This window comes from Pezoporus wallicus, unplaced genomic scaffold, assembly GCF_028554395.1.
Source record: "Pezoporus wallicus isolate ANWC-B61680 ecotype Strahan unplaced genomic scaffold, APGP_CSIRO_Pwel_v1 contig_1876, whole genome shotgun sequence".
Lineage (NCBI taxonomy): Eukaryota > Metazoa > Chordata > Aves > Psittaciformes > Psittacidae > Pezoporus > Pezoporus wallicus.
The window spans coordinates 1747858-1774903 of NW_026638337.1; the positions used below are offsets into that span (position 1 = coordinate 1747858).

The window sequence follows — 27046 nt, forward strand, 5'->3', positions numbered from 1 at the left end:
TGTGGGAGAGGAACCTTAAGTATTCTAACAGCTGGAAGAGCTTAATTTGGCATTTGTTTTCTTAACAAGTGGGTTTAAATTAGTTAGAACTACTGGTAAATGAACAGAAAGCAATAAAACCCCAAAACACAAGGAGTTTTTCTCCCCTTCCCCTCAGCAACGTGTCTGTGCTTTGGGAGTTAGGCTGATAGACTGCAGTATACTGACTAAAGTCTATGATGTTGAGTAGAAGATGACATTTATAACCAAGTCTATGATGTTGAGTAGAAGGTGACATTTACAACCATATATATGACTTGTAACAGAAGATATTATTTGTTAGCACTTCTGTAACTTTTTTTTTTTTTAGTTTATTAAAATGTACACAGTTCTTACTGATACTTTTTCTCCTATAGGTTTATTTCATTTTTGGCCTTGAATGTCTAGTCCCTTCTACTCTGTCATTTTGATCTCTCTTGCGGGTGAAGTGTTCTTTGTGGAATGATCTCTATTTCTTTTCAGTGGTTTATTCTGGCTGTTCATTCATTAGTACACAGGCAGGGAGAAGGTGTTCCTTTTATAAAGGATTGGATGATCTAGACTACACCACAAGTGTCTAGACCTACAGTATAAATGCAGTTTCAGATGTTGAAGAACCGTAGTTGATAAATAAGTGAACTATTAGCCTCTTCATTTCCCTGACTGCCAAATTCAGATAATTATTAGGGAGAAGCACTTTTCTGTGGAGTTTACTGTGATTTACAGAAAGTCAGCTGTTTGTTAATGACAATCTATTTATGTAAATGCAAATTATATAGAGAAACCTCTAGAATAAAATGGAAAATGTGCATAATAAATTTGTGTGTTAGCATAACTTCCCTCAAATATTGTGCTTGTCTGATCCATGCTTTCTCCAAGTTGTAGTAGATTTGGAAAAGAGATATAAACTAAATGGCTGGAGTTATGAACTAGCACTGAAGTCAGAAAGAAGGTAATAAACACTTGAAAATGATAGCGTGAGAAAAACATTATTCCAGAGTTTCTCTTATATGCAAGAAGAAAGGCGTAACTGAAATACATTCATTCTACAGCAGCAGTCTAATAATATACTCTTCCATAAGTTGTATGACTAAATTCTGAATCTTATTACTGTAGAAAAAGGTAAGAAAAATTGAATGGGTTAAGAAATACAGGTCACATCTGGAAGATGAAGCTCAGGAGTATTAATCATGGTGGCCTAGCTGTGATTTCAGGCTCAGGAATCCTCTAATCTGTTGTTTTGTGGAAAGCTATTAGGGAATGCTAGGAAAACTAGCTTGGATTTCTTTGTTTTTCCTTCAACACTGTGGCAGATTGCTCTGGATGCAAGATGACTGATTTTTGTTGTCCTGACCACTATGGAAGTTCATTTCTAGAGTAGAAAAAAAAACGTACTTGTTGCATGAACTATTGTGATGCCTGAATGTTTGTTCATTTCCTTTCTAGTTACATAAATCTAACTACTTTCCATAAAAGTGAAAACAATTTTGGTTGATGAATCACTTTAAGTTTGTGAGGGCACCCGTGCACTTCAAATGGTTCATCTTGTGTCAGACTGGAGAGGTCCTCACAGTGGGTATTTTATGTGCACGCAAGCCTTTTGTGCCTTTCCGTAAAGGATTCTTGTATGCTTGAAAATCTTACAGCTGCTGTGATCGAAATTATGCAGAAGTTCTTTCTTTTTTAAAGTAGGATTTGTTGCTACCTGACTGATCATAATGAATTTGAGGGGAAAAAAAAATTTTTTTTTTTAATAAAACAAGCTATAGCAAAGTGAAAGAGTTTGTAGGGTGGGTTTTGGTCTGTTTTGTTTTTGAGGAACTTCACTGACATCATTATTCTTGAAAAATATCTGTCCTTGCAATGTAAAATAGATGTGAGTTTTGACTTTAATTCTCAGGATTTTGTAATTGTCTTTGTTAATTTTAGCAAGAGTTAAACTCCTGAAAATAATTCTGCTTTTGTGATCCAAATAAGAAATGGAGAAAGACATAATTTTCTCCTCCAAACATTTTTTTGAATAGAAAAATTATGACTGACTAGTAGTTACTAATTGTGGCTTTTCTTGCTTTTGTTCTGTTTAGGGTGTTAAATACTTGGTGTCCCAGACTTTTCTTTTTCTTCCATAACTTTAGTCTACTGGATCCTAATAAATACTCCTGGGCATTTTAGAACATGCATGCTGCTGAGCTGCCCTGGAATTATATATAGTTCTGCTGAAAGTGCATGCTCTGCTTCTGGGGAGGAAACTTGTTATCAGCAGTAGAAGAAAAAAATTGAAATTGAAATAGAAGGAAAATAAATGGTAACCCTATACTTCTATTCAAAATACTTATTTCTCCCTTAGTTTTGCTGTTTTCAAAGTTTTTGAGGGAATTGCTACAACAGTGAATGCTGTTGTTTTTGGATTTTGATTATATGGTTTCTCAGAAAGGTATGTGAATTACTACAGGTAGGCTTTTTCAGTAACTCTGAGACTGTGTGTTGAGATGATAGAGGACCTGACTAGATCCTTTGTCTTGAAAAATAAGACACTGGTTACTCAGATAAGTGCTACTGCATTGCTAATAATGTTTCTGATTAGAAGTTGCACAAAACCAGAGAAGGAACTTTCAGTGAGGACCCTCTTATGCAGAGTATTTAATCTTATGTACTGATGTCTGTCTGTCCCTTTTAGATGGTTGTGAAAACTTTCATGGATATGGACCAGGACTCCGAAGAAGAAAAGGAGCTCTACCTAAATCTTGCTTTACATCTTGCTTCAGATTTTTTCCTCAAGCATCCTGATAAGGATGTACGTTTGTTGGTAGCATGTTGTCTTGCCGATATATTCAGAATATATGCTCCTGAAGCTCCATACACTTCACCAGATAAACTAAAGGTAAATTGAATTAATCGCTCTTTTCACACCAGGTTTGAATGATGGGCATGATTGATTATAACTCTTTATTTCTGGTTCAGCCTGAACAATTCAAAGTTTTAACTTGATTCTGAGATAGGGCTGTTTGGTCAGGTCAAATGTTCATTGGATAAAGTGATATATGGTACCTCTTTCAATAACTTACAGAGTTTTGGATTTATATTGAAAATAAATATTTTATTGTACTGCCATGGGGATTTGCAGATAGCAGTTTATTACTTGAGAAGTATTGACACACCTATATATTTTTTCATAATATCTTGCAAGATAGCCAATTACTTCAGTTGGAAAAATGCCTCTGTTGTTTACAGTTAAACTGTGAAAAGATGATTACTGTATTCTTAAGGGCTCTGTTGAAACAAGGAAAAATTATTTTTGTACAGAGGAGGATGATTTCTCATGTGAATTGGAAAATTCTGCAATTACAAACATCACTGATCCCACTAGATGGAGATGGTTGATAGAGAAATGCCAGGTTTGAAAAGGCAGTACAGGTCTGCCCCATTTATTCCAGTAAAAAAAAAAATTAGGTGATTTTGTTGTTTTCTTTTTACTTTTTAAAATAGAAACCTTAGCTTTCTTTCAAACTCTCAAAATTGAAACACTTCCCTTACACAGTCTGACTCTAGAGTGGTGAACCGAATCTTAGAGAAAATCTTGCAGACAAAAAATAACACTAAAAAATATATACTACTTTGTTTTGCTTTTTGTTTTCTCCATAGTAGGATAAAAAGATTGTTGTGGTAGAAGGCATGTCTGTTATCACTCAAGAAGAAATTGATCAATTTCTGATCTTGTGGTTGCACCAGAAGGGCATCATATGTATGGGAAATAGTATGGTTTCAACTGTAGTAAATCATTTAGTACCAGACATACTGGAGAGATACCCAGGGATTTGTTAGATGTTTTTTCTTTATTCTGAATTGTTGCACCTCTAATTACACGATATCTTGTTACCTTACCTATTGATTACACCATCTTCAACTGGAGACAAACATTAGCTTTCTCTGCTGTGCTGTATTCTAAACCTGGTTTTGAGGCATCCTGATTTCTGCTTCGGTTTTGAGTATATGTTTTCCTTTGCTTGTTAGACTTAGAGTTTGTTGGTGTGTTTTTCCTCTCTTTCTGTGTTGGGCTAAAATTATAATACTCTTCCATACCGAATTTCATCTATCAAATGCTACTAAGTTTCAAATTTTGCAGTATATCATATTGGAAGGTTCACACTACTGATCTTAAACTTGCAGTGTAAGCATACTACTACTTGGCCAGAGCTCTGAACAGACTAGGAACCTTCACTTTCAACATTCAGTTCTGTAATCTGTACAGATTTCAGAATTCAGTTTCTTCACTGGAATTTCTAAACCTATTTTGAGAAATAAAGAAAGGACAAGCAATAGAGACCTTTACCTGGGGCTACTGAGGTAGGTTTTTGCAGACCTGTTTCCTCTGAATACAGCTTCTGTGGTTGCAGGACGAGCTCTAATACAAATGTCGAAGAGTTCTCTCCACTTTATGACAAAGAGGTAAGAGGAAGAATACTTCCTCTTGGGTTATGTCTTGGCACTATTTTAACCCAGTATTTAACATTTTATCCGTACTGCAGCTATGAAGTCTCTTCTAATATGTTTAGCACCAAAGTTAAAGATGGCAAAATTAAGTGCTAGGAAAGGTAATTTCTTGAGAGAAGAAAACTTAGGTTTTTGCCCTTGCTTCAGACTCTTCATATCTGTTTGTAACTTGCACATTGTGTGAGATGCTGAGAGAAGGGATCAGAATTTCAGATTTCCCTCTTAGGAGTATCATCAGTATAAATCTTACATTCCTTGCTGAGTGTTGTAAGCCCTTTGATAACAGGGATGGAAAATGCCACAAGTAGGCTAAAAGAATTGGAGCAGGATTGCTCTTCTGGGATATGGAAACATTCAAGTCTTTCTCAGTCTAGGGAAAGCCTAGAGCCCAAATCTAATTTTCGGGGGGGGGCGGGGAGGAGAAGATACTCTAATCATGGTTATGTATCAAAGGAAATGACTTTGACAAATGGACTGTCTGCCTGACTCAGCTGAAATGGAGATGTATAAGGGTGTATATAGTAGCAGAACTTTAACTATCTGAGCATGTTTTGTGGTGAAAGCCACAGCTCTGATGCTTACTGAAACCATTATGTGGTTAATTGATATCAAGACAACAGTACACGAACCCCATTCAGTGTTATTCATAAAGTTGAAGTATAAGCACTTTTGTTTTTAGAGTCTGGGTTCTAGTGTGGACTTGCTTTATGGAGTCTGATGTGAAACCATATTGTCCACTTTGTTAAAGTGTTGCAATTTCTTAGCTGCCCTCTAAGTTTACTTTATCCATGTTTTGCATTTATAAGTGCATGTTCAAATAGTATATTCTCTTCAAAAAAGGGAAAAACTTTGAGTTGTATTACACTAGATACTAAAAATTAGTGGGTACTTTTGGGTTCAGTCTGTCCTCTTTTAAAAGAGGAATAGGAAAATAAACAAAATTATGGGTAAGTTACTACTTTTTTAAATGATGCCATTATTATTTGTGAAGCGTTGAGTTGCTAGACATTGTACATGTAGGCTATTCATTAATATATCTATTGATATACAATACAGTGATGAGTACTTTATAAAAGGAAAATTAGTTTGGTCTCTAGGGTCTTTGAATTGCTTTCAATAAAAAGTTTTGTATATTGAGCTGCAGGATAAAAGCTAAAGATACTTTGTGATGAACTGATTGGTACTCATCTGTACAAGTGAAGTTTAACAGAATAATTCCCATACCTAGGGCATGAGTTTTAAGATGAAGTAGGTGTTATATTTGGCATGGAATATACTCTTAGATGCTCCCTTTCTTCTTTATTTGAATCTTATCCTTCACTGAGACTCAGTTTGTATGTCTTGTTGAATTCATAGCATGTTTTGGTGTGCCGATTTTTCAGATGATGGAACTCATCTTTGGAAGGGCTGGTGGCCTGATAGTGGTTGAGGCACAGTGTTTTAGGGGGCATGGGATTCTCCAGACTGACTTTTTCCTGTGGACTGAATGCTCTCTAGTGGTTGGAGTCTAATAGATGCATCCTTTGAACTGTGTCTTTTGCTTTAGTTGATGTACTCTGTAACTGAAGTGTGAACTAAACAGTGATTCTTCTGATCATCCTTATTTAAACTTCAAAGGCACAATCTTGATCCAAATTCAAACACCAATGTATCTATAAATATGAACAGTTTGCTTGCTGTGCTTTTTTGCTAAGAGATCATGTTGTGTGTAATATATTTTTATTTTTTTTTTACCTAAACCCATATTAAGTGTTCAGCTTAATTATTAAGGATTAATGTTGTCGTTGTAATGTTTAAAAAAAAAAGGAACCTCATTCTCATCTTCTGTCCGTCTCATTCTTGTGAGAGTGAGGGGAAATGGTCCTTGGAAAATGTTATAGAAAAGCTTTCTAGACTATTTCTAGGATAGGGTGTTTTTTTTTAACGGTTAGCTGTAAAGCTTTCTTGTGTTTATTATGACAGCTTTATAAATCAAATTCCAAAAGATAGGCCTAGATTATTAGATTGAAATATTACAGATTCACTTGAGGTTGTAAGCACTGTTTCTGGTGGTATGTACTTCTGAATCTTTTGATTCAATGTAGTACTTAGGAATTTCCAGCTGTTGATTATTTGAATGTAAAAAGCATTTTAAAGAGACACTTTCCTGTGTGGTTCCATTCTGTTCATAATTGACTATATGTTCCTTATAACCTGCTTGAATTTATTCTGTGCGAGACTTCTTCTTAAGAAGTCTTCTGGTGCTGAAAGTTAATAAAGGAAGGAGGAGCAATTTGGTTTATTGGTTTTTGCAAAAGATGTGATCTTTGTCAGTAGCAGATGACTGAGAAATTCACAAGCAATACAACATAAGCATATAATAATACTCTTTAAGAAAGCTGAAGTTGCCTGCTGCTTTCTCCCCCTTCTCCTGAAACCTGTTGCAGTATAAAGTACAAGTGTAAAATTCATTGTCCTTCTGAATAATCTTTTGACTTCCACAGCATGTCAGCCAGTTGCAGCTCTGTTTTTGTCAAGTTGAGTAATTTTGTTTGGAAAAGAAAAACTTTTGTTTCTTTCAGAAAAAGAATACTTTCTCAACCCTTTAAAGAAACATGAAGCATTTTAAAATTACTCCTTGACATTTTCCAAGATGTTTTTGTAGATCATCTTCTTTTGGACTGTGAAATAGTGTCTGTTGTTGCTGCATATTTTCTAGTAATGAGTAATGCTAGTAATTAAAAAAGATAATTATTTTAATTTTGAAAGTTTCATTGCAATTGATTAAATAACTGTAACCTTTTTCTTTTCAGGATATATTTATGTTCATAACAAGGCAGCTTAAAGGTTTAGAAGATACAAAAAGCCCCCAGTTTAATCGGTATTTTTATTTGCTTGAGGTAAGCTTCATAAGTTATTTCATAATAACTGTTAAATTATATTTTCAGCTTAATTGTGTATTTACTTCTTTTGTTTTTCTCTGTTCAACACAGAACATAGCTTGGGTCAAATCTTATAACATATGCTTTGAATTAGAAGACAGCAACGAGATTTTTACACAGTTGTACAGAACGCTGTTTTCAGTAATAAAGTAAGTATTGTCACCCCCAATTATAATATATTACTGCATGGTTGAGGTCAGGTGTTTCTAACCTTGGTGTTCAGTCTGTTGTGTTACTTGTAGCAGTAATGAGCTTAGTTTTGTAATTCAATTTAACTAAAGGTAGAAATTATAAACGTGACAAGCTGTCAGTTTTGCAAGTTTCAATTAAAAAAGACACACTGCAAATAATCTTTTTTTTCCAAAGAAACTTACTTTGCATTTATTTTATTCTGTTTAAATTGCATGATATAACATGCAATTACAGAGAATTTGGAGAATTATTATTATTGTAGAAACTTGAGTTAGTAAATAGTGACACTGAAATGTACAGCCAAAGATTGTCCAGTCTGGCCCCCTTGCTCAGACCAGGTCAGCTAGAGCAGGTTGTCCAGGGCTGTAGCCAGTTGTGTTACGAGCATCTCCAAGGACAGATACTACTCCATGGCCTCTCTGGGCAACCTTCTAGTGCTCAATCACCCATACATTTAAAAAGTTTCTCTTTTCTTCTGTTTAAATGGTATGTCCTGTATTTCACCTTGTGCCAATTGCCTCTTGTCCTGTTAGTGGAGAACAGTCTTGCCCCATCTTCTTTAGTCCCAACATCAGCTATTTAAACATAATGATAAGTTCCTCCCGAAGCCATCTCTGGTTGAAGCTAAAAAAATGTCAGCACTCTCAGCCTCACTGTGTATGAATGCTGCTTCAGTCCTTTAATCATATTTGTGACCTTTTGCTGGACTTACTCTAGGATGTTGAGTAAAGGGAGGGGATGTTATAATACTTTCTTTTCATGGTAGGGACAGATACAGTCTTTTGTAGACAGACAGATACTCTTTTGCTGCAGTAGTAAATGAAGAGGGTGTGTGATTCAAGAACATTTTGGAAAGTGGTATATGCAGGTGAAAAACAAGTATTTTGACCTCTAAGAAAATTTGTGATTTGATTATTATATTCCTTGTTGTTTAGCATCACCACAGGGAGTACACTGCATGGAGATTGTACTTTATATATACAGTACACTAAGAATTTTGTTTTTAATTTCAGCAACGGTCATAACCAAAAAGTACACATGCACATGGTTGATCTAATGAGCTCTATCATTTGTGAGGGAGATACTGTGTCGCAGGAACTTTTGGATACAGTGTTAGTTAATCTAGTGCCAGCACATAAGGTAAGACTTAATAGTGGCTTCACTTTTATTTTTTCTGTATTTGTTATTTATTGGATGTATGTGTTCAGATATTCACATTTCTTTGTGAGAATAGCTGTAGCAAATGTATTCCTTTTACTTGGCTCTTTTTTAGTGAAGAAATGATTTTTAATAGTAACAATTCAGTAGTTTCATTGCTTTGATTCACTTGCCATAAACCAAAGTATCAGTGGTCATAGTAATCTGAAAGCTTTAATGTCATATGAATTTATACACTTTTATATATGGTCAATATCATCAGAACTTTTTATAAAAGATACATATATTCTTTGGAAAGTTTTTGATTATTGTAGTGCTGTATCAGCAGTTCAAACTAATGTGCTGCCCTAAGTGGGAGGGGAAGAAGTTTTGACTGCTGATTTGTAGTTGGCACAATTATATTTCAGAAATGCTGACTTGGTATTACTGAAAGCACATTGGAATGTTTTTGATGCAGCCATAGAACTAAGTTCAGAAGTGGAGGTGGCTGAAGCCCCAAGTGATAATTGCTTTCCTTAATGAATAATGTCATCTTAAACCCCCCAAAACAGTGTCCAAAAGATGAACAGAGGAAAAACTTCAAACTGTGCATGTGTTGTGACACTTAGATTTCCTTGCTGTTGAAACATTTGACTTCCTCATTGAGAAAACTAGCTGGATCCTACTGGAATCTTTTGGGCTGTGGTGTAGGAGAAGACTTGTAAGTTGTGTATGACAAAAAAAAAGGATTTTGAAATTATCTAGGAAATGTTAGCTGGCTTTTGAACAGTTCTGGCTGTCATCTAACAGCTTTTTTTTTTTTTTTTTTTCAGTGCATTCAGGAAAGGGCTAACTTAACTTTTTAGAAATTACAGTAAGGTTCAGTGTGAGGTTTTTGCATTTTGGAATGCTTTGTTTTTTTTCTTAACAGTAATGTACCTGAAGAAACAGTAAGGTTTTCACGACAGGCTCTCAAAAGTTTATAGCAAACAGTGCAGTATAGTGTGCTTTAGCCCTAGCCATCAATTTCAGTAAATAAGCAGCACATAAATTGTCTATTGAGAATGAAAGATTAAATGCTTAGTATAGGTCAGTATTTTTTCCACTGGAAATGTTTTTAACTGTGTTCTTCAAGCATTCTAATACTTTTGTGCCAGGACCAGGAAGAGATTTGTGTTGCTAAAATTCAGATTTATGAAGTAAAGATTTGGGATGCAACAAGCAAAAGCAGACTACACAAAATAGTTTGTATTTTCTCTGTTGTTAACTGTCTTGTTTCATTGTGTTACCTGTGTTCAACTTGATTTGACTGTGCTGTTTTTGATTCATGTTACTGACTGAACATGTTAACAGACTAAGGTGTTTGGGATTCTGCATTTTCTTCTCCTATTCAGACTGGCTCTGTGACTCTAAGGATCATAGAATCATAGAATAGTTAGGGTTGGAAAGGACCTTAAGATCATCTAGCTCCAACCCCCTGCCATGGGCAGGAACACCTCCCAGTAAACCATGCCACCTAAGGCTCTGTCCAACCTGTCCTTGAACACCAGGGATGGAACATTCACAACCTCCCTGGGCTACCCATTCCAGTGCCTCAGCACCCTCACAGTAAAGAACTTCTTCCTTATATCCAGTCTAAACTTCCCCTGCTTAAGTTTTAACCCGTTACTCCTTGTCCTGTCACTACAGTCCTTAACAAAGAGTCCCTCCCCAGCATTCCTATAGGCCCCCTTCAGATACTAGAAGGCTGCTATGAGGTCTACAAGCAGCCTTCTCTTCTCCAGGCTGACTAGCCCCAACTTTCTCAGCCTGTCTTCATAGGGGAGCTGCTCCAGTCCCCTGATCATCCTTGTGACCCTCCTCTGGACTTGTTCCAACACTTCCATGTCCTTTTTATGTTGAGGACACCAGAACTGCACACAATACTCCAGGTGAGGTCTCACGAGAGCAGAGTAGAGGGGCAGGATCACCTCCTTCGACCTGCTGGTCATGCTCCTTTTGATGCAGCCCAGGATATGGTTGGCTTTCTGGGCTGCAAGCACACACTGAAGCCATCTCATGTTCATTTTCTCATCGACCAACACCCCAAGTCCTTCTCTGCAGGGCTGCTCTGAATCTCTTCTCTGCCCAGCCTGTAGCTGTGCCTGGGATTGCTGTGACCCAGGTGTAGGACCTTGCACTTGGCATGGTTAAACTTCATGAGGTTGTCATCAGTCCACCTCACAAGCATGTCAAGGTCTCTCTGCATGGCATTTCTTCCCTCCAGGGTATCAACTGAACCACACAGCTTGGTGTCATCAGCAAACTTGCTGAGGGCGCACTCAATCCCACTGTCCATGTCAGCGACAAAGGGTGCTAGCTTATCGCTTACTTTCTAACTGAAATAGTTACTTCAGGCGATATTCTGCATACTTTTACCTTTGTTTTATTTTTTTAACTATTTTCATACTAATAGGAGCTTCTGATAGTTTTGTTTCATCTCAATATCATAGTGTTTATTTAAAATTTCAGAGTTTACATAGTCATCTAACCACTTTTTGTGGCTACTGATATCATGTTGGAAAAGCGTAATGAATTCAGAGTGAGAATTTTTGCACTCATGTCCACTGAGCACTAAACTACAAGGCGGTTAAGGATAAGGTCCACCATAAAGCAGAACCGTGTCTTAACTGACGTAACTGTTAAGCTGTACAGGTGAGGGAAATTCTAAAATTAACCTTGCTCAACAAAAATGGCATAATGACAGGAGCTGTTGTAATGGTGACTAGGGAATCCTTATCTAGCCAGGGACCAAAAGAATACATTTGATGGTGTAGAAGAAGTGTAGATCTGTTACTAGCTAAGATTTGAAAATGATCAGATTGAGAGATTGCTGTAGAAAGGACAGCTTTCTTTGTAGCAAGTGACATGGGGAAGCGGTGTATTTCTGATGCAGCCTGAATGAAGGCTGTGTGTCTGAAGGAATGTGGAGTGCCTTTGTGAATTGAATGACTATATTCTAGAGAGTAGTGATAGAGCTAGTATAATTTTTGTTATATAATGAGCTGTATTGGCTAACACTGGGTGGAAAACTTGAGGAGTTTAATCTCTACAGTTTATCAGGGGGCAGTCTATAAGTGTGTATTGGGAACAGAAGGTTCAAACAGCTTCTCTAGTTTTAGATCCTGGATGCTGAAGTCTGATAGCTGAAATTCATCATTAGATTGATGCACAAATTATATTAATATTATTTAAGAGTTGTAGTAACTAGTTGAGCAATTTAGAGAAGGTTAATTCAAAGTTGTTATCTCTTAAAACCAAGATCAATATTTTTCTGAAGAGGGATGCTGCATGTGGTCACTGAGTAGTCCTGAGTAGTAAGTCTGACAAGCAATGGTGTTATCAGAACAGCTGCAATGACTCAGGCAAAAAGAGCATATACTGGGGACGTGATGTACCATCAAACTTCTGTCTACCATGCCAATTTGTCATGCATCTCACTTGTCCCGAATAAAAGCCATATTGATGTAAACCTGAATGAAGGTGACTGATGCTAATAATGCAGGTACAGTAGAGTATGCACAGGCTTGTTTGAGTAGTACTGCAGGTATCAGATAAATCAGTAAAATAATTAAGTTGACTGGTTAATTTTTGTGATGTTCAATTACTTTTTTCCCTTTTGTGGTTTGTCTTTTCTTATGAATTCTACTAAAATTCATTTGATAGGATTATATTAACAGGGAATGAAATAAATATCTAGTGAACTAACCCCAGAAAAGACCAGAAGCAAAGGAGAGGTAATGAATATGAAAAGGCAAGAGAAATTAATAGCTTTCCTTTCACTTTTAATTCTTTTTAGATTATTAAACCTTTATGGTAGCACCTGTAAACAATTTTGTTTGTGCAGTGAGTTAAAAGGCAAAGTGTACTTTATTTCCTTGAGTGTTTCCCAGAGTATTCCATTTTCAGCCTCAGGAGTATACCGAGGAATCCCACGTAGTGTGTCCCACATGCTTTGCATGCTTATCTCTTCAAAAAAGTGATATTGACAATTGAATTCCAACTGTCTCTACCAGGAACTTACTTAATAATTAGTGCTATCTCTCTTGGCAACACTTCAGCTGAGCTTTTCCTTTATCAGCCATCCTTAGAAGCTGATTTCCCTCCCCCAGTAGAACTAGAGAATCTGTTAGAACTATTTTGTCAAATCCTCCTGGGTACAAATCCTGGTGCTTTGCCATTGCTAAAAAGAAAAAAAATTGAAAAACCTTTTCAAATGCCAAGAAAATAATATGTTAAATGTATGTTGTTCTGTTGGTTGTTTTGGGGTTTGTTTGTTTTTTCCTTAAAGAGAATTTGTTCTAGATACAGACTCAATGTTTTATTTTACTACTAAATCTGTGAATTTAAGGACTGGCTTGATGCTAGCAAGCTATCCGTTCTGAAGGAAAAAATAAGAGACATACTTTTGTTTTCTGTTACCTTTTCATTTATTTATTTTAAAAGGCTGAGTACAAATTATTTCACTCAGTTTCTTTGAGTTGTGTTAAATTGGACATTGAGAGGCAACTAGAGAAAAGTAACTGAAAAGAATCAGTGGGTATGCATTTCCACCATGGCTAACCCCACTGTATTAGTACAACTGACTTGGCTCTCTGGCAAGCTGTCCTGGAGAACACTGTCTATAGATAACATGAAAATATCTGTGCCATGCTTTCAGAGAGGCTGCCACTGCTTCTTGTCTCTGCAGTAGCAGTTTGCCAGTCATTTTTGAGAAGAACAGGTATGAAAAATGAGTTGGCAAAACTTAATGTTTTACAGAAGTGTAAAAAGCTTTAAATGCTAACAATGTATACACAAAAATTGTCGTACGAATTGAGACAAAGGAGAGAATTGAGGGTTGACAAAGATGGTCTGTCTTCAAATATTATTTCTGGAGGCCTTCTAAGCATAAAAATTAATGTTAGTAGTGTTCTCTCCTGTTTATTAACATTCTTGCAGAAGATTTGAGTTCTGCCATTTCATGGGTGGTTCTTTGATTTGTCCTTATCAATTGGTACTTATTTCTGCTTTTACCTTCAAAATGCAGTAATTACTAATGATTACTTTAAACGGTGTTGCCAGCTGATGGCTCGGTTTCTACCCAATTCAGGACTCTTAAAAGCTTATCCCTGCTGGGTGCTTGTGGGCTCTTAGAGGCATCCTGATTAAGGTTATTGTCCCCATCATGAGGGCTTTCTTAAAGCATTAGAAGATCTTGAAATAATTTTTTTTTTTTCTTCTACATGTATAGAAAGATTGAAGAGAAGATAATGGTAGAAGAGTTGAGATAAACACGGGAAGAAATTTGTTAAATTTGTTTATAAAATTTCTGCTTAAGGCAAAGTTTTAAGTTGTGGCTATTAAATTAGTCAGAAAGATAGGTTTGATGTTTTGTACAAGATCTTTGAACCTATTTGATAATGGTCTGGGTTGCTCCTGGCTTAATTTTGAGTAAGGCAGTGGCAATTTTTCTTGTTTCTGCTTTTGTCCTGAAACGGGAAAAGGGAGAAGAAAACTTTCTTGTATACTTTTAAGATTACTTTGGTATTGTTATTTTCAGAAAGTTCGGGCTCTGGACATTTGAGGGCTTTGGCTATTGGCACAATTAAATGAAATACATAAGGCATGAAAAAAGCTAACTTGCCCTAGCAGGCTGTGATCAAGGGTGTATTTTTTACCTTTGCAGCTTCTTTAGATGGAAGGAAGTGTAATGTTAATATGTTACTCTGGGTTGCAAATGGATACTTCTGGCATTTACCTTGGGAAACAGAGTTTTCAAATGAAGTGTATGAGAGATACAAGCTGAAACTGTAATTAATGAGAATCAAAACAGATCTGCCTGTTGGATCTCTGCTGTGCTAGGTCTGCTGTTTGGACTTGTTTTATACTTAAATCAGATCTTCCTCATGATCTAGAGCTCACTTTTACCCGGGTAAAAATTATTTTCTTTATTTTAGTGGAGGTGAGCTGTGGGAGTCAAGAGGGATCAGAGCAAGAATTGCAAGTGGCATACATTCCTTGTTAGGGATTTTTGTGCCTTTTTATTTCCTGAATGGTCACAGTTCTAGCTAAATAACAGAAAACAAATTCTGCAGTCTTTTCTGGGACATGGAACAGCTGTACAAATTTGTAAAAAGGCTGCCAATGTTGACCCTTGCATCTTGATTAGATAAAGGGAAGAGGAAATTGCAGGATGTTAATTTTTTTAATGTGAGCATTTGAGTATCTTTCTAGAATTGGAATTTATTCCCCTTCTGTAGTAGCTCTGGGTAAAATAGGTACTTCAGGTGTGAATATTTGTAGTCTTTTGACTTCAGTCACCTGACTTTGTTCTGTCAGTAAGCAAGTCAAAGGCTTCTGTTTTATGTTAACAGAAAATGTTAATCTGCTCCTACTGCTATTGAGAAGCCTATAGTTCCTGTACAGTTTTTGAAATTGCAGACAATACTTTCCATCTGTCTGCAAATCTCATCTTTTCCATTCGGATAGATACAAAGAACCAAGAATACACAGAAAAAGAAGTACCCTGGGTGTCCAATGTATCTTGTGTTTGTTTTTCATTATGCTGAAGGGAAGTTTTCTTTTATGTATGAGATGTTTTAAAAACAATTACAAACTGCCCGAACTGTTGTCTTGTAAATGGAATATGCTGAGTTTTTTAAATTGCAAAGACTAATAAAATTGGGAGAACTATATTTTTAAAGAGATGTTTAGCTATTAAAAGACTATATGTATTTTTTATATTGAAGACTTTCCTTTCATTCTTCTATGTGTTAATCAAGTCTGCAGTGAGTGTCACAAGGGTCGAGTTGCATTTTCTTCTGAATTTTTGAAAAATAATTGATTAGACATAATAAAATGGATGTAGCAACTGAAGCATGGAGAATGTGTGCAGGGAAAGGAAGGAAACAATGATAGAGCGATAACCCAAATAGACAAATGGAGGGATAGGAATGGAGCGAATGCTGGGAAAGTGGTGTGGGTTTTTATTTCGGTTTGTTAGTTTTGTTGGTTTGTATTTTCTTTTCTGCTCATGAACTAAAATTCTGGGTATTTCTTTTTCTTTGCTATCTCAGTCAAAGAGCCTGAGTATCTTTGCAAGATACCATGGAGAAGCTGTGATGGTGGTTCAGAGGTGGCTGCTTGGTGCAAGGACAAAATCATATTTTCTACCACAGTCCTGTTCAGAGTCTTGCTTTTGTGGTGCCTGTAAATGCCTCGGTGTTGCTTTATATTGCTTTCGTGTTTTTCGGGGATGTTGATAAGGAGGAACAGTAAAATGTAGGACCTGACTTCACTGAGTTTCAGGCTTAGATAAATAACAGAGAATTAAAAGTAAGCCCCAGTTTGCCTGGAAAGAATTTTCTGAGTAATATTAGTGGAGGTTACAAAGCTTTGTTTGGAGTAGGCTTTTTTTACTGTATTATCTTTACTATTGAAAGTATAAAAAGAGCGATTCCTTTAATGGACTTACCAGTACACATTAGCTTTAAATTCTTGTGTTTCTTTTTAGGATTAATGTATGTGCTTAAAACTTCTTTTGCTTTTTTTCCCTTTCCCCTCCAGAATTTAAATAAGCAAGCCTACGATTTGGCAAAGGCTTTACTAAAGAGGACAGCACAAGCAATTGAACCATACATTACTAATGTAAGTGAAAACTGCAAACAAACATGGAAATCAATACAGTTTTAACTGAGCTGTAATATAAAGTGAATGAATTGCATATAGTCAAATAGGGCTGCTCTTTGAGAGAATTGTTGTATTAATGAAGCACTGTAACCTATCTCTTTGAGATTAATTCTTCATGATATTGAAACTACTAAGCCTGTATTAATTTTGATTTCTGAAATGCAGTGGTTAGTTTACTTTCTGCTGCCTTGGGAGACCTTGCACTTCAGTCCTTAATGTGAATGGAAGACCAATGGTGTATTGTTCTGAAAAAAAAATACATAAACACATTGTTTCTATGGCAAAATTATTTTTCGAATGAGATGAGACTATTTTAGAAGCTAAGAGAAGTGAAGATAGAGCAGAAATTTAATGCTGTTGTCACAGGAAAAGAAGAGGAAACAGAATCTAAGAAAAGATATTGAGGAAGAAAACCAGCAAGTGGACTGAGGATTGTAGCCAAGTTGAGACTAGATGTCATAGACATCACAAAAGGAGAGGGATGAGAGGAAGTAAAGATCAGACAGGTGGAAAGATCAGACAGGAGTATGTTCTAACTGAAGTTGCACAGTAGAAAAAAAAAATATACTTTTTTTTTAGAAGTAATTAAGAGTTTTAGAAGTAGTTAAAGATTTAGCAGGTCTCATGGCAGTTATCCAAAACCTCAGGAGCTTGAAAACAATAGAAAATTTTCAATGCATTTTACTGCTTTCAGACTTCTAACACTTGTACTTGCAAAGTGGGTACCTTCTAAGACTTAAAAAAAAATCTGTGAAAACTCTTCAAACCTGTTAGTTAAACCTGCCGTTTGGGAAGGTGTTGCTACATGGGAATGTGTTTAAAATGTTCTTCAGCTGTAAGATTAGATTACAGACTGGGTGACGTTTTGTGGGTTTTAAAGAAGTCTGTACACTAAGAATTCCTCTATGGAAAATATGTACATGCAGTCTTCTGTTCTTCGTTTTCCACAAGTGGGAAATATTATGCTGTCTGGTGTCTTTGTTTTGAAAGTTGCTTGCTTTCTTAAAGTATATTAAAGGCACAGTAAGAATTAGTTTCTTAACCAGGAATATATGTATTCCAGGCAACACTGTATACAGAAGACAGTGTGGACTCTAATTTCTAATGAAATGCACATGTTATTTCTAGTAATTATTGCTAGAAACTGTTGACTTTTTTTTTCTATCACTTGTTGAGGTTCACTTTAAAACCTTAAAAAGTGGTAGCTTTCATGTTTTTAGTTTCTTTACTGATATGATTAACCTTGTCAGATACAAAGAGTCATGATGTTCATCTGTACCAAGTTTGGGGTTTGGAAACTGAAGTGCCATTTAAGTGTGTTCTGTTGCCTTTGTGGCAGGTGGAAATAGTTTCATTTGTTTAGCCACGCTTGTGTTTTGTCTTAACCCAAAGAGAAGAAAAACTTTCCAAATTATGTCCTCCCCATTATGAGTAAGAAGTAGTAAGTTCCTCCTTAGTTGCTTCTTACCCATCTATTATGAGAGGATATAGTTGAAATGAGTGTGGAATTAATATTTGATTTTAGAAAATATTTTCTTTAATGAGAAGTATAAAGTTTCTCTCATACCTGTCAAGTTTACCATGAAAGAATAATGGCTTTACAGCTGCATTATGCTGCTTGTAAATATAAATTTTGGAACAGCCACTTATTAATTCCTGTGCTTTTACTTACAGCTCCTTAACCTGTCAGCTGTGTAATGTAGTAATTAGCCAGTTGTTTCAGCCCTGTTTTGACTAAATGCTACAGTACTTTTAAAGCGATTGTTCTCAGTAGTGAAATAACTCTAAATATAGTCACATTATAAAAAGACACGATGCACTGGAACTCCTCTAAAATTGTGTTCCTTAAATTATTGTAGGCCTGCTCTGGTAAATGAAGCCTTTTAACAAATGTACTTTTTAATGTACTTTACATAACATGTAATACTGAATACAAAACAACAATATCTTAAGATTTCTGTTACAGAATCCTGGTCTGTGCATGGTGAATTTATACGTAGGCAAGCATAGGATTTAGATCACTTTGTTAGTGATGTATATACCCTGTTTTATTTTCCAGTTCTTCAATCAAGTCCTCATGCTTGGTAAAACATCCATTAGTGACCTGTCAGAGCACGTATTCGACTTAATTCTGGAATTGTACAATATTGACAGTCACCTCCTGCTCTCGGTTTTACCCCAGCTTGAATTCAAACTTAAGGTAAACACTTCTTGTCCTTCCTGTATATTTGAAATGTGTGTGCTTTGACTGTTAATGATTCTTATATATTTATTTTATTTATTTATTGGAAAGTTCATCAAATTATTTAATATATAAAATGAATACTAATATTTAAAACATATCTTTTCACTGTTTAAAGGAAAACTCATAAAAACACTCAAAAAGAGTAATTTAACTTCAGATGTATGAACCTACAGTGCATGTATGCATATGTTTGGGTTCTGGTTGGCGTGGGTCTTTTTATTTTTTTTTGCCTTGCTTCTTTCAAGCAGTAATTTGATTTTTTTGATGACTTGAGAATCTGGTTGTGTATTAATGGTTTTATCCTTTCATTCATATTTCCAAAAGAAGGATTCAGTTTACTGCTTTTTGTCTGATTCTTAAAAGTAGACCTTTGCAGCCTTTAATTTCTGTTCTTACAGATGGTGAACAATTATCATTCTCACTCCAATAAAAACAGTACTTCTGTAGCCAAAGCTGTTGTTATTCAAAAGATTTAATCTTAACTGCTGCCACATCCTTTGTTCCCCCCCCATCATAATTGAAGTAACCTTTCCATCTTTATGTCCATTTAAAAACTGCAGGTTCTTGAATTGTCTTCCTCCTCTTTCATTAACTCTTGCATTCCACTCTTTCAAACATTTTGTATCCTATTTTACCAGTGGAATCAGAAAATTTAGTAGCCCGATGCTGTCAGCCTTTTCTCTTTCAACAACTGGTCTCTTCCTTCCACGGGGTGATTTCAGCGCTAAGCGTTTCCATGTTTTCTTTGTACTGTTTAATTGACCACACCTTTTTTTTTTTCTTTCTTTCTCCATTTTTGCTCTCTTGTTTAGTATACTCTTTGAGTATGTGTTGCTTTTGCTCCTTGATCCTTAGTTTAGTTTTCTCCTTGAGGTCTTGAGCCCTCAGGGTAAGGGTTCAGGTTTGGGGATTGTAAGATCCAGTTAAACAATGTTTCCAATAGACATGTATGTCTTTATAGTTACATTCTTATTGCTCTTTCTCACCTTTGGTTGATGTCTTGTTGAACAGGGTACAGTTTGTAGCTATTCTAAGACTGTGGTGTGGCTTCTGTTTGAATTATTTTGTTGCTTCAGGTGTGTGTTTTTGATGCCTTAAGTTGTAAGACAAATAATATATGTCTGTTTTGTCCGTCAAATGTAGTTTGACCTATCTTTTACAGGGGAAAAAATAACGCCTCCATTTGGAATAGGATAATCCTAGTTTAAATCTTGAAATACTAGAACAGGCTGCTCAGGGAAGCTGTGGATGCCCCATCCTTTCAAGTGATAAAGGCCAGGTGTTGGATGGGGCTTTGAGCAAGTGGTCTAGTGAAATGTGTCCCTGCCTGTGGTAGGGGGGTTGAAACTAGGTGATCTTTAAGGTCCTCCCTTCCAACCTAAACTATGTTATGGTTCTGAATGAGTTGAGAGGTCTGTAAGATCCTTCTATGGTTAAAAATAGTATCTTGAAGATGAATGTTCTGAAATACTAATGAAATATGGTCAGCCTATGTTTATTCTGAAATCAACGCAAATTCATTCTTTATGCAGACCTGCCAGCGATGATCAAATACTTTCCACTCCAGTAATAGTCATGGCTTTATTCTAAACAGCAGCAGCTAGTGTCAAGCATTTTTAATTGCATGTTAGCATGTTAAGAAGAGAGTGTGAATTCAGTGAAACTGAGAGTGCTTATGGTAGGAGGCAACTAATGTTTTGCTGCTCTGAATGAAAAGAACCTGGACAGCAATATCCCTGTTAGCTTTGGTGAAGCCTTGGATCAGTTGCCTGGTAAGGGAGAAAAAGACACTAGGCAGTCCAAGTGAAATAGTGGTCTGAGAGAGTAGGTGGTTTTTTTTTTTTGAATAAAGGTCAGTTAATGATACAATAACCATGAACTTTATTGAGCTCTGTGTATCATTCAGAGCTTGACTAGATGATTTTGGCTTTTCTGGGTTTGGTACATAGCTTTTCATAGAATCATAGAATGATTTGAGGTGGAAGAGACCTTTATCTATCATCTAGTTCCAACCCCCCTGCATGGGTAGGGACACCTTCCACTAGATCAGGTTGCTCAAAGCCATGTCCAACATGGGCTTACACTTCTAGGGATGGGGCAACCACAGCTTCTCGGGGCAACCTTGCCAGTGCCTCACCACCCTCAATGATTTTTTTACTGATATCTAACTTCAGTCTACGCTCTTCCAGTTTAAAGCCATTCCCCTTGTCCTGTCACTACATGCCCTTGTAAAAAGCCCCTCTCCAGCTTTCTTGCAGGCTTCCTTTAGGTATTGGAAGGCTGCTCTAAGGTCTCCTTTGTGTCTTCTCTTCTCCAGGGTGAAAAACCCCAGGTCTCAGCCTCTCTTCATAGGAGAGGTGTTCCAGCCCCCTGTTCATTTTTGTAGCCCTCTGTGAGATTATATCCAAGAGCTGTATCAGACAAAGGTGTGATTGTAAAAGTCAAATACTTTTCTGGGGCAAATACTCAAATAAAGCTTATGGGGTAGTGGGACAGTTACTGATTTCCTGGATCTCATATTGCTGCTTTGCTGCTAAAGAGGTTTGTATTGCTCTTAAAGCAGATGAAGTTAAAGGAAAGCTGTGGCTGTTTCAACTGTGGAGTTGTCAGTTTTGAGGAGTGAAGATGTATCCAAATGATCTCATCTGGAATGCTTTGAACATATTTGATCTATGCTTTTCAAAGACAAATGGAGTAATTGCTCTCTTTTTCTGGGAACATGCATGTTCCTTATAATGGTTTCAAAAGCAGTAAATAAAAAAATATATTTGGCCAGATGAAGTAGAGTCATAGTAGACATATCCAAGCAAGATTCCAAGTGGTCTGACTCAATTTAAAGTGGATGCTTTAAAAAAAACAAAACAATATCCAGGTCAAACTTGGCAAGTTCTGTGGGCCAGAACTCAGTACTTCTGATCATTTCAATGAAATTTAATTTAAAAGAAATTAATTTCTTAAAGCATTTTTCTTTTGTTTGCTGTAGCTTGAGCCATTTTTATCCAAGAGCTGTTCTTTTTAAATTCTTTTGACATTGTCTGAAAAGTCTTTTTGCCAGTGGAGAATGACAAATGGTTACTCTTGTACAGATGTTAAATAACTATTATTTTCTTCTTTTTATTGGCCCTGTCACGTACAGAGCAGTGAAGGTCAGCTCAGTAGGGCGCAGGACTTCAAAATAAATTCGGAAATAACAGTTCAGCCTTTGCATAAGAGAAGAATGATGTGATGTGGGGTTTCCGAAAGCAAATATTGCAGAACTTCATTACTAACAACCAGAGAAAGATTTCTTCACTTTTTTGGGTTGTCATTTGGCAACAAAGTGGGAAGGTTCTAGCCAAACAAGAGAAGATAGGAATTCCTGGAAGAATGATAATGATTTGATAATAATATGTGATAAGACTTTGGAGGGTTGTCCTTGAGATACTCATATCTGTATGTTCTAATGGTATATATATTTTGCTTCCTGTTACTGAGCTCCTAAAGAAAAATATAATTTAGTTCATTTTTTTCTATCTTCCTTTTTACTTGAGATGCATCAAGGAGACACATGTTTTGGTCCTGGAGCCATGTGATTACTGATAAATCCATGTGATTACTGATGAATCCTGTTTGTTGAATGGGATGAGTCTGTTTACACTGTGGGAAGCATTTCTGGTGATGCTTTTTCTACCCAACGTGAAATGCTCATTCACATCAATTAGTTGATTAATTAATTTCTGTCTGAGAACAGACTGAAATCTCAAGTCTGTTGGATGTTGTTTCGTGACTGCAAGGGCTGCCATGCTCATTTGCATAAATTCTAGTTAAAGTGAAGGGGAGGGAAATAGCCAAAAGGTGCTCTTGATCTTGATTGTTCTGATGTTGGGGACCTTCCCCTGTTCTTGGAGGATGCTGAAAGGTCTTGGTATTCTTGACTTGTTCTTTCAGGGATTGTTCTCATATTTCATCCCGACTTTAGGGTACTCTGTCTCACAGTGTAAGTGCTGGGCATTTCTCTGATAGTGATCCTGTTGCTCTAAAATCATTCTTCCTGGCATCACCAACTTTTCTGCTAGTTGTGTTCTGTATGTGAACCAGAATTTCCACATAATGTTGTACTTTTTTTTTGCTTTTAAACTCTTTGTGGCATGTTTTGAAGATGAAGTGGTGTTTTTCTCCCAACAATGAGGTGAGCAATCTTCAGAGCCTTCCAATTGGTTGGGCTGATAGGAGTTGGAGGACATGAACAAACATTTGTGCGTCTGTGACTCATTACCTGACAGGATCCAGATTCTTGCTCTCCATCTTTCTGAACTTCTCTTGCACTATTTGTGGCAGTAAGCCTCTTGTTTTTTCTTTATGGGATCAGGGTCTTATGGAAGATTGTCTTTTTGAGTTTGAGGAAACATACAAGGATTTTCGTCTCGGTGACCAAATTTTTGACAATGTATAGAGGGATTAAGAAACACTTAGTATGGAAGTTGTGAGAGAGCATAGGTACCTCAGTAACGCTGTTGCACGTATTTACTGATTTGTATCTAAACAATGTGGCCACCTAGTGTTCAAGCACCTTGCCATTAGGTGCAACCAGTGACCATGCAGTTCGGTCAGGATGCCTGGTGATTTTAACTGCTGTGAGAATTGTATGTGTTGGCTTGGCTGAAGAATGAAAGGTTACTGGCAGCACTGGTGTTCTCTGAAATGTGCAGCTTTTGTGTGCTTTACTCCCTTAGGTGCTTTTTCTGTCCTGTGTATCGCAAGAATCTTTTTAGTATGTTTGGACAGAATTGAAATGAAGTCAGGTGTGTGCTGCCGTCACAAACAAAGAGGCCATACTAGTTATCCTTTTGGGTCTCTCTGAGATGGAGTTAATTTTCTTTGTAACATCCTGTATGGTACTGTACTTCATATTTGTGGCTAAAATGGAGTTATTGTCACACTAATGATTTGGCTGTTGCTGAATAGTGCTTCCATAGGTAAAGGCTTTCTCCCCCGCCACAAGTAGGCTGAGTGAGGGCAGGAGGTTGAAAGGTGACACGTGCTCACCAATAAAAGGTCAGGAAAATGTGGAGGAAGGGGGGTATGTTTGTGCTCATAATGTTTGTCTTCCCAAGCAAGCACTATACACTCTGAGACCCTGCTTTCTAGGAACTGATAGGGTGTAGTGAATGAATTCCTCTCTTTGCTTTACTTGTACATGCAGCTTTTCCTTTACCTATTAAATTGTTATTATCTTGATCCATGAACATCTTAATCTGCCTTCTATTTTCTCTAATTCCACTCTCTTCACAGGAGAGGAAGTGAGAGAGAGGCTGGGTGGATGTTTGACTTTTGGCTGGGGTCAACCCCTCACACCTTTATAGATTTTTGTAAAGGAAAAGCTCCTATGTTCTCATGTGGCAGAAAAGGAGTATTGTTAAACTGCAGCTCTTGGAGAGCTGTGTCAAATCATGGTTGCTTCTAACTGGTAATTATTTTTTAACTGAATTTTGGAAAGGAATCTGGGGGCTTATCAGGAGAATGTACGCTGAAATTCATTTAGCTTAACCTCTTCTGTGAGGGTCAGTCATTTGTGTCTGACATTGGCATCTTAAGGTGATGTGTTTAGAGACCTAGTGTTGACACAGAATCATTACTGGTGCAGGAGGGAACAGAGGTAAGGATGTATTGTTGTGTAGGTCAGCTTGTAAAGGAAACTTGTATTCTTTCATTCAAATTTCATATTTGAATTTAAGAAATTTGTATTACTGAGAGTGAATACCATTTTATGTTTAGGTGAATTGAAAGCTCATGAATAGAGTATTTAGGAAATAGCCATAACAGGTTTTATACCTTTACCATCTGACTAAGACAATATAATGTAACGAATAAAATCAATAAAATGCTGACTTCTATTATTGTAGAACTGCCTTTCCTTTTGGATATTAGTTCTACTCTCAAATCCCCCCTGTATCCTCAGTGGTGCCTGTGCTTTTGGACTTGGTAGTGATAACAATCTGACCAACTTTAGCTGCTATTAGTGACCCTAGTGTGTAAGCAGAAGAGCAGCTGCCTGTGTGTTGAGAGCATGTATGGGAAACTGAAAATATTACTGAGAGGCTGCAGCAGTGATGTATTAATTTAATAAGAGGGACAGGTTGATTTTTGTTACCTTCAGGAGTTCTGTATAAGAACGCTTCAACGAGACCAACATTTGGGCACAAACTTAGAAAGTTCCAAATTTTCTTCATCCATAGTCATAAATATTCATTGTTTTTACAAGCAGGACTAGAAATGTGGTAGGTTGTCTTATAGTTGGCTAATAAGTGAAAGCTTCTTCTATGGCCAGTTCATTATGGATGTGGTATGGGTTTTGGTAGGGTTTTATTTGTTTTGTGTTGGGATTTGTTTGTTGGTTTTTTTTGTAACCTCTTTTTATCTTTTTTTCTTCTTCTATTTCTGGCTGTGAAATCACAGTTGAATGTTTGGTGTGCTACTGACCCCTCCACCCCCCTTTTTCCCCACCTTCTGGTGTGTCTTGCTCTGGATCTGTATTGGTTGCCTAGAGAAATTCAGAGATGCTTAGTGTTTAATATTTTGTTGGTTTAATAGGAGTTGATGGGATGTGAATAATGGAAACTAATATAGGCTTAAAAAAAAAATGAAAATTCTTAACCATGAGGGCACAGAATAAGTCTCTGTAGTATAAAGGACAGAAGCTGAAACTTATCAAGGAAAAGAAGTATAATTTATTGCAGATTAAGAGAAGGAGGTTCAAAATGGCTTTCAGTAACATCAACCTGAATTTTATTTGGAAATATTAGTCAAGTAGTAATGGATTTACTTTTAGTGCTGTTAATACAAACTTGTATTTGGAAGAATTAGTCTTTTGTAATGCAGTACGTCAGTGTTCAAGGCTTCTTCATCCTTAACTTGTCTCGCTCTGTTTAAAGATTTTGCAAATGCTTTTACTGTTTTTAGGGAGCTGAACTAAAAGGACATACTGGCAAACTCTTCAGCCCATTTATGGTATTGAGCCAGATAGGAGGAATAGTTGGTCTTTAAGGCTGTGATGTCATATTAGAGAGCTCTGTCAGCTACATTGTGCTGTTATTTCTTTTTTACATAAAAAGGTGATGTTGAACTAATAAGAATGTCAGAAATAGTAGAAAAGAACAATATTTTAAACAGTCCTTGTCTTTATTACTAGAAAAATACTGAAATAATGAGGTGATTAATATCTAGTTATTACAAACTAATTTTAACTACTCGCTTTTCAAAGAAGTGTTGCAGCCAGTTATCTTTCGTTTTAATAAGCAAAAGAAAAAAATTGGTGAGCAGCAAGTCCATGCTAATTGCACATGCATTAGCACATATATCTGAAGTATGTATTAAGCTTCAAATGCTGTGTGTTGTGCCAAACCAAGTGTAATGCAAACCGGTGATAATGAAAATATACTGGGAAGTGCCTTGTTTTATTTCTGTTAGTGCTAATTTTAAATATGAAAGGGAGGTATCTGTTGTAACTCAGTATTTTTAGATGCAGGCTTAAATACAGGACCAGATCCTGTGCACCTCTGATCTTCTCTATAAATTGGTTTTCTGAATGCAGACAAATGTAGTGTTACTTTTGCGGGTTTGTGTTGCGCTTGAATTTGTGTAAGCTTGTACAGGAACATATCAAATTTCTTGACAGAATCACTAATCTGTAAATGAGCATTAAAAAGATGTATGCACCTGTGTATTTTTCGTATTTTTTCACCAGGCTTTGTCCACATTAGGTTTTTTCCTCTACATTGTTTTTAATTTTCTGCTGCTCTTATTGTTTTGTCTTCTTCCAGTAATAGCAAATGGTTTTTGTCTTGACATACATATTTCTACGCAAGAAAAGTCTATTAATCTGTATTTTCATATTTCTAGAGGTGTAGAAGTATATTGGTGTAAAACCTGTACAAAACGTGTTTTTTTTGTTTTGTTTTGTAGTTTTTGTTGGTTTGAGTTGTTTTTTGTTTTTTTTTTTTAATCTGTGTGGGCAGATTTGGGGCTTTTGGTTGTGTGCTTCTCTTTTTTATTGGGGTTTTGGGGAGGGTTGTGGGTTTTTTTGGCATTGTTTGGTTTTAAAATTTTACTTTTTAATTAAAAAAGATGTGTTCAATTTCTAGAGCAATGACAATGAAGAACGCCTGCAGGTTGTAAAGCTGCTAGCAAAAATGTTTGGGGCAAAGGATTCAGAGTTGGCTTCTCAAAACAAACCACTTTGGCAGTGCTACCTGGGGAGGTATGTGTTGGTTTAATTCCCTTCCTTAGGAGGAAGAAAACATTCAATGAAGTATAATTAAACTTTTAAAGTGATACAGCTAAGTGAGTTCCCTCC

The 27046-nt window shown here is 36.4% G+C and overlaps 1 protein-coding gene across 1 annotated transcript in view; it reads left to right on the forward strand.

The window, feature by feature from the left end:
• The window catches only part of PDS5B (PDS5 cohesin associated factor B), a 109787-nt gene that overhangs the window by 24552 nt on the left and 58189 nt on the right, over positions 1-27046 (forward strand). Inside the window, exons 3-9 of the mRNA XM_057410421.1 lie at positions 2696-2899; positions 7302-7388; positions 7482-7579; positions 8636-8762; positions 16347-16427; positions 18529-18669; positions 26835-26950. Coding sequence (XP_057266404.1) covers positions 2696-2899; positions 7302-7388; positions 7482-7579; positions 8636-8762; positions 16347-16427; positions 18529-18669; positions 26835-26950 — 854 coding nt within the window. The remainder of the gene's footprint in view (positions 1-2695; positions 2900-7301; positions 7389-7481; positions 7580-8635; positions 8763-16346; positions 16428-18528; positions 18670-26834; positions 26951-27046) is intronic.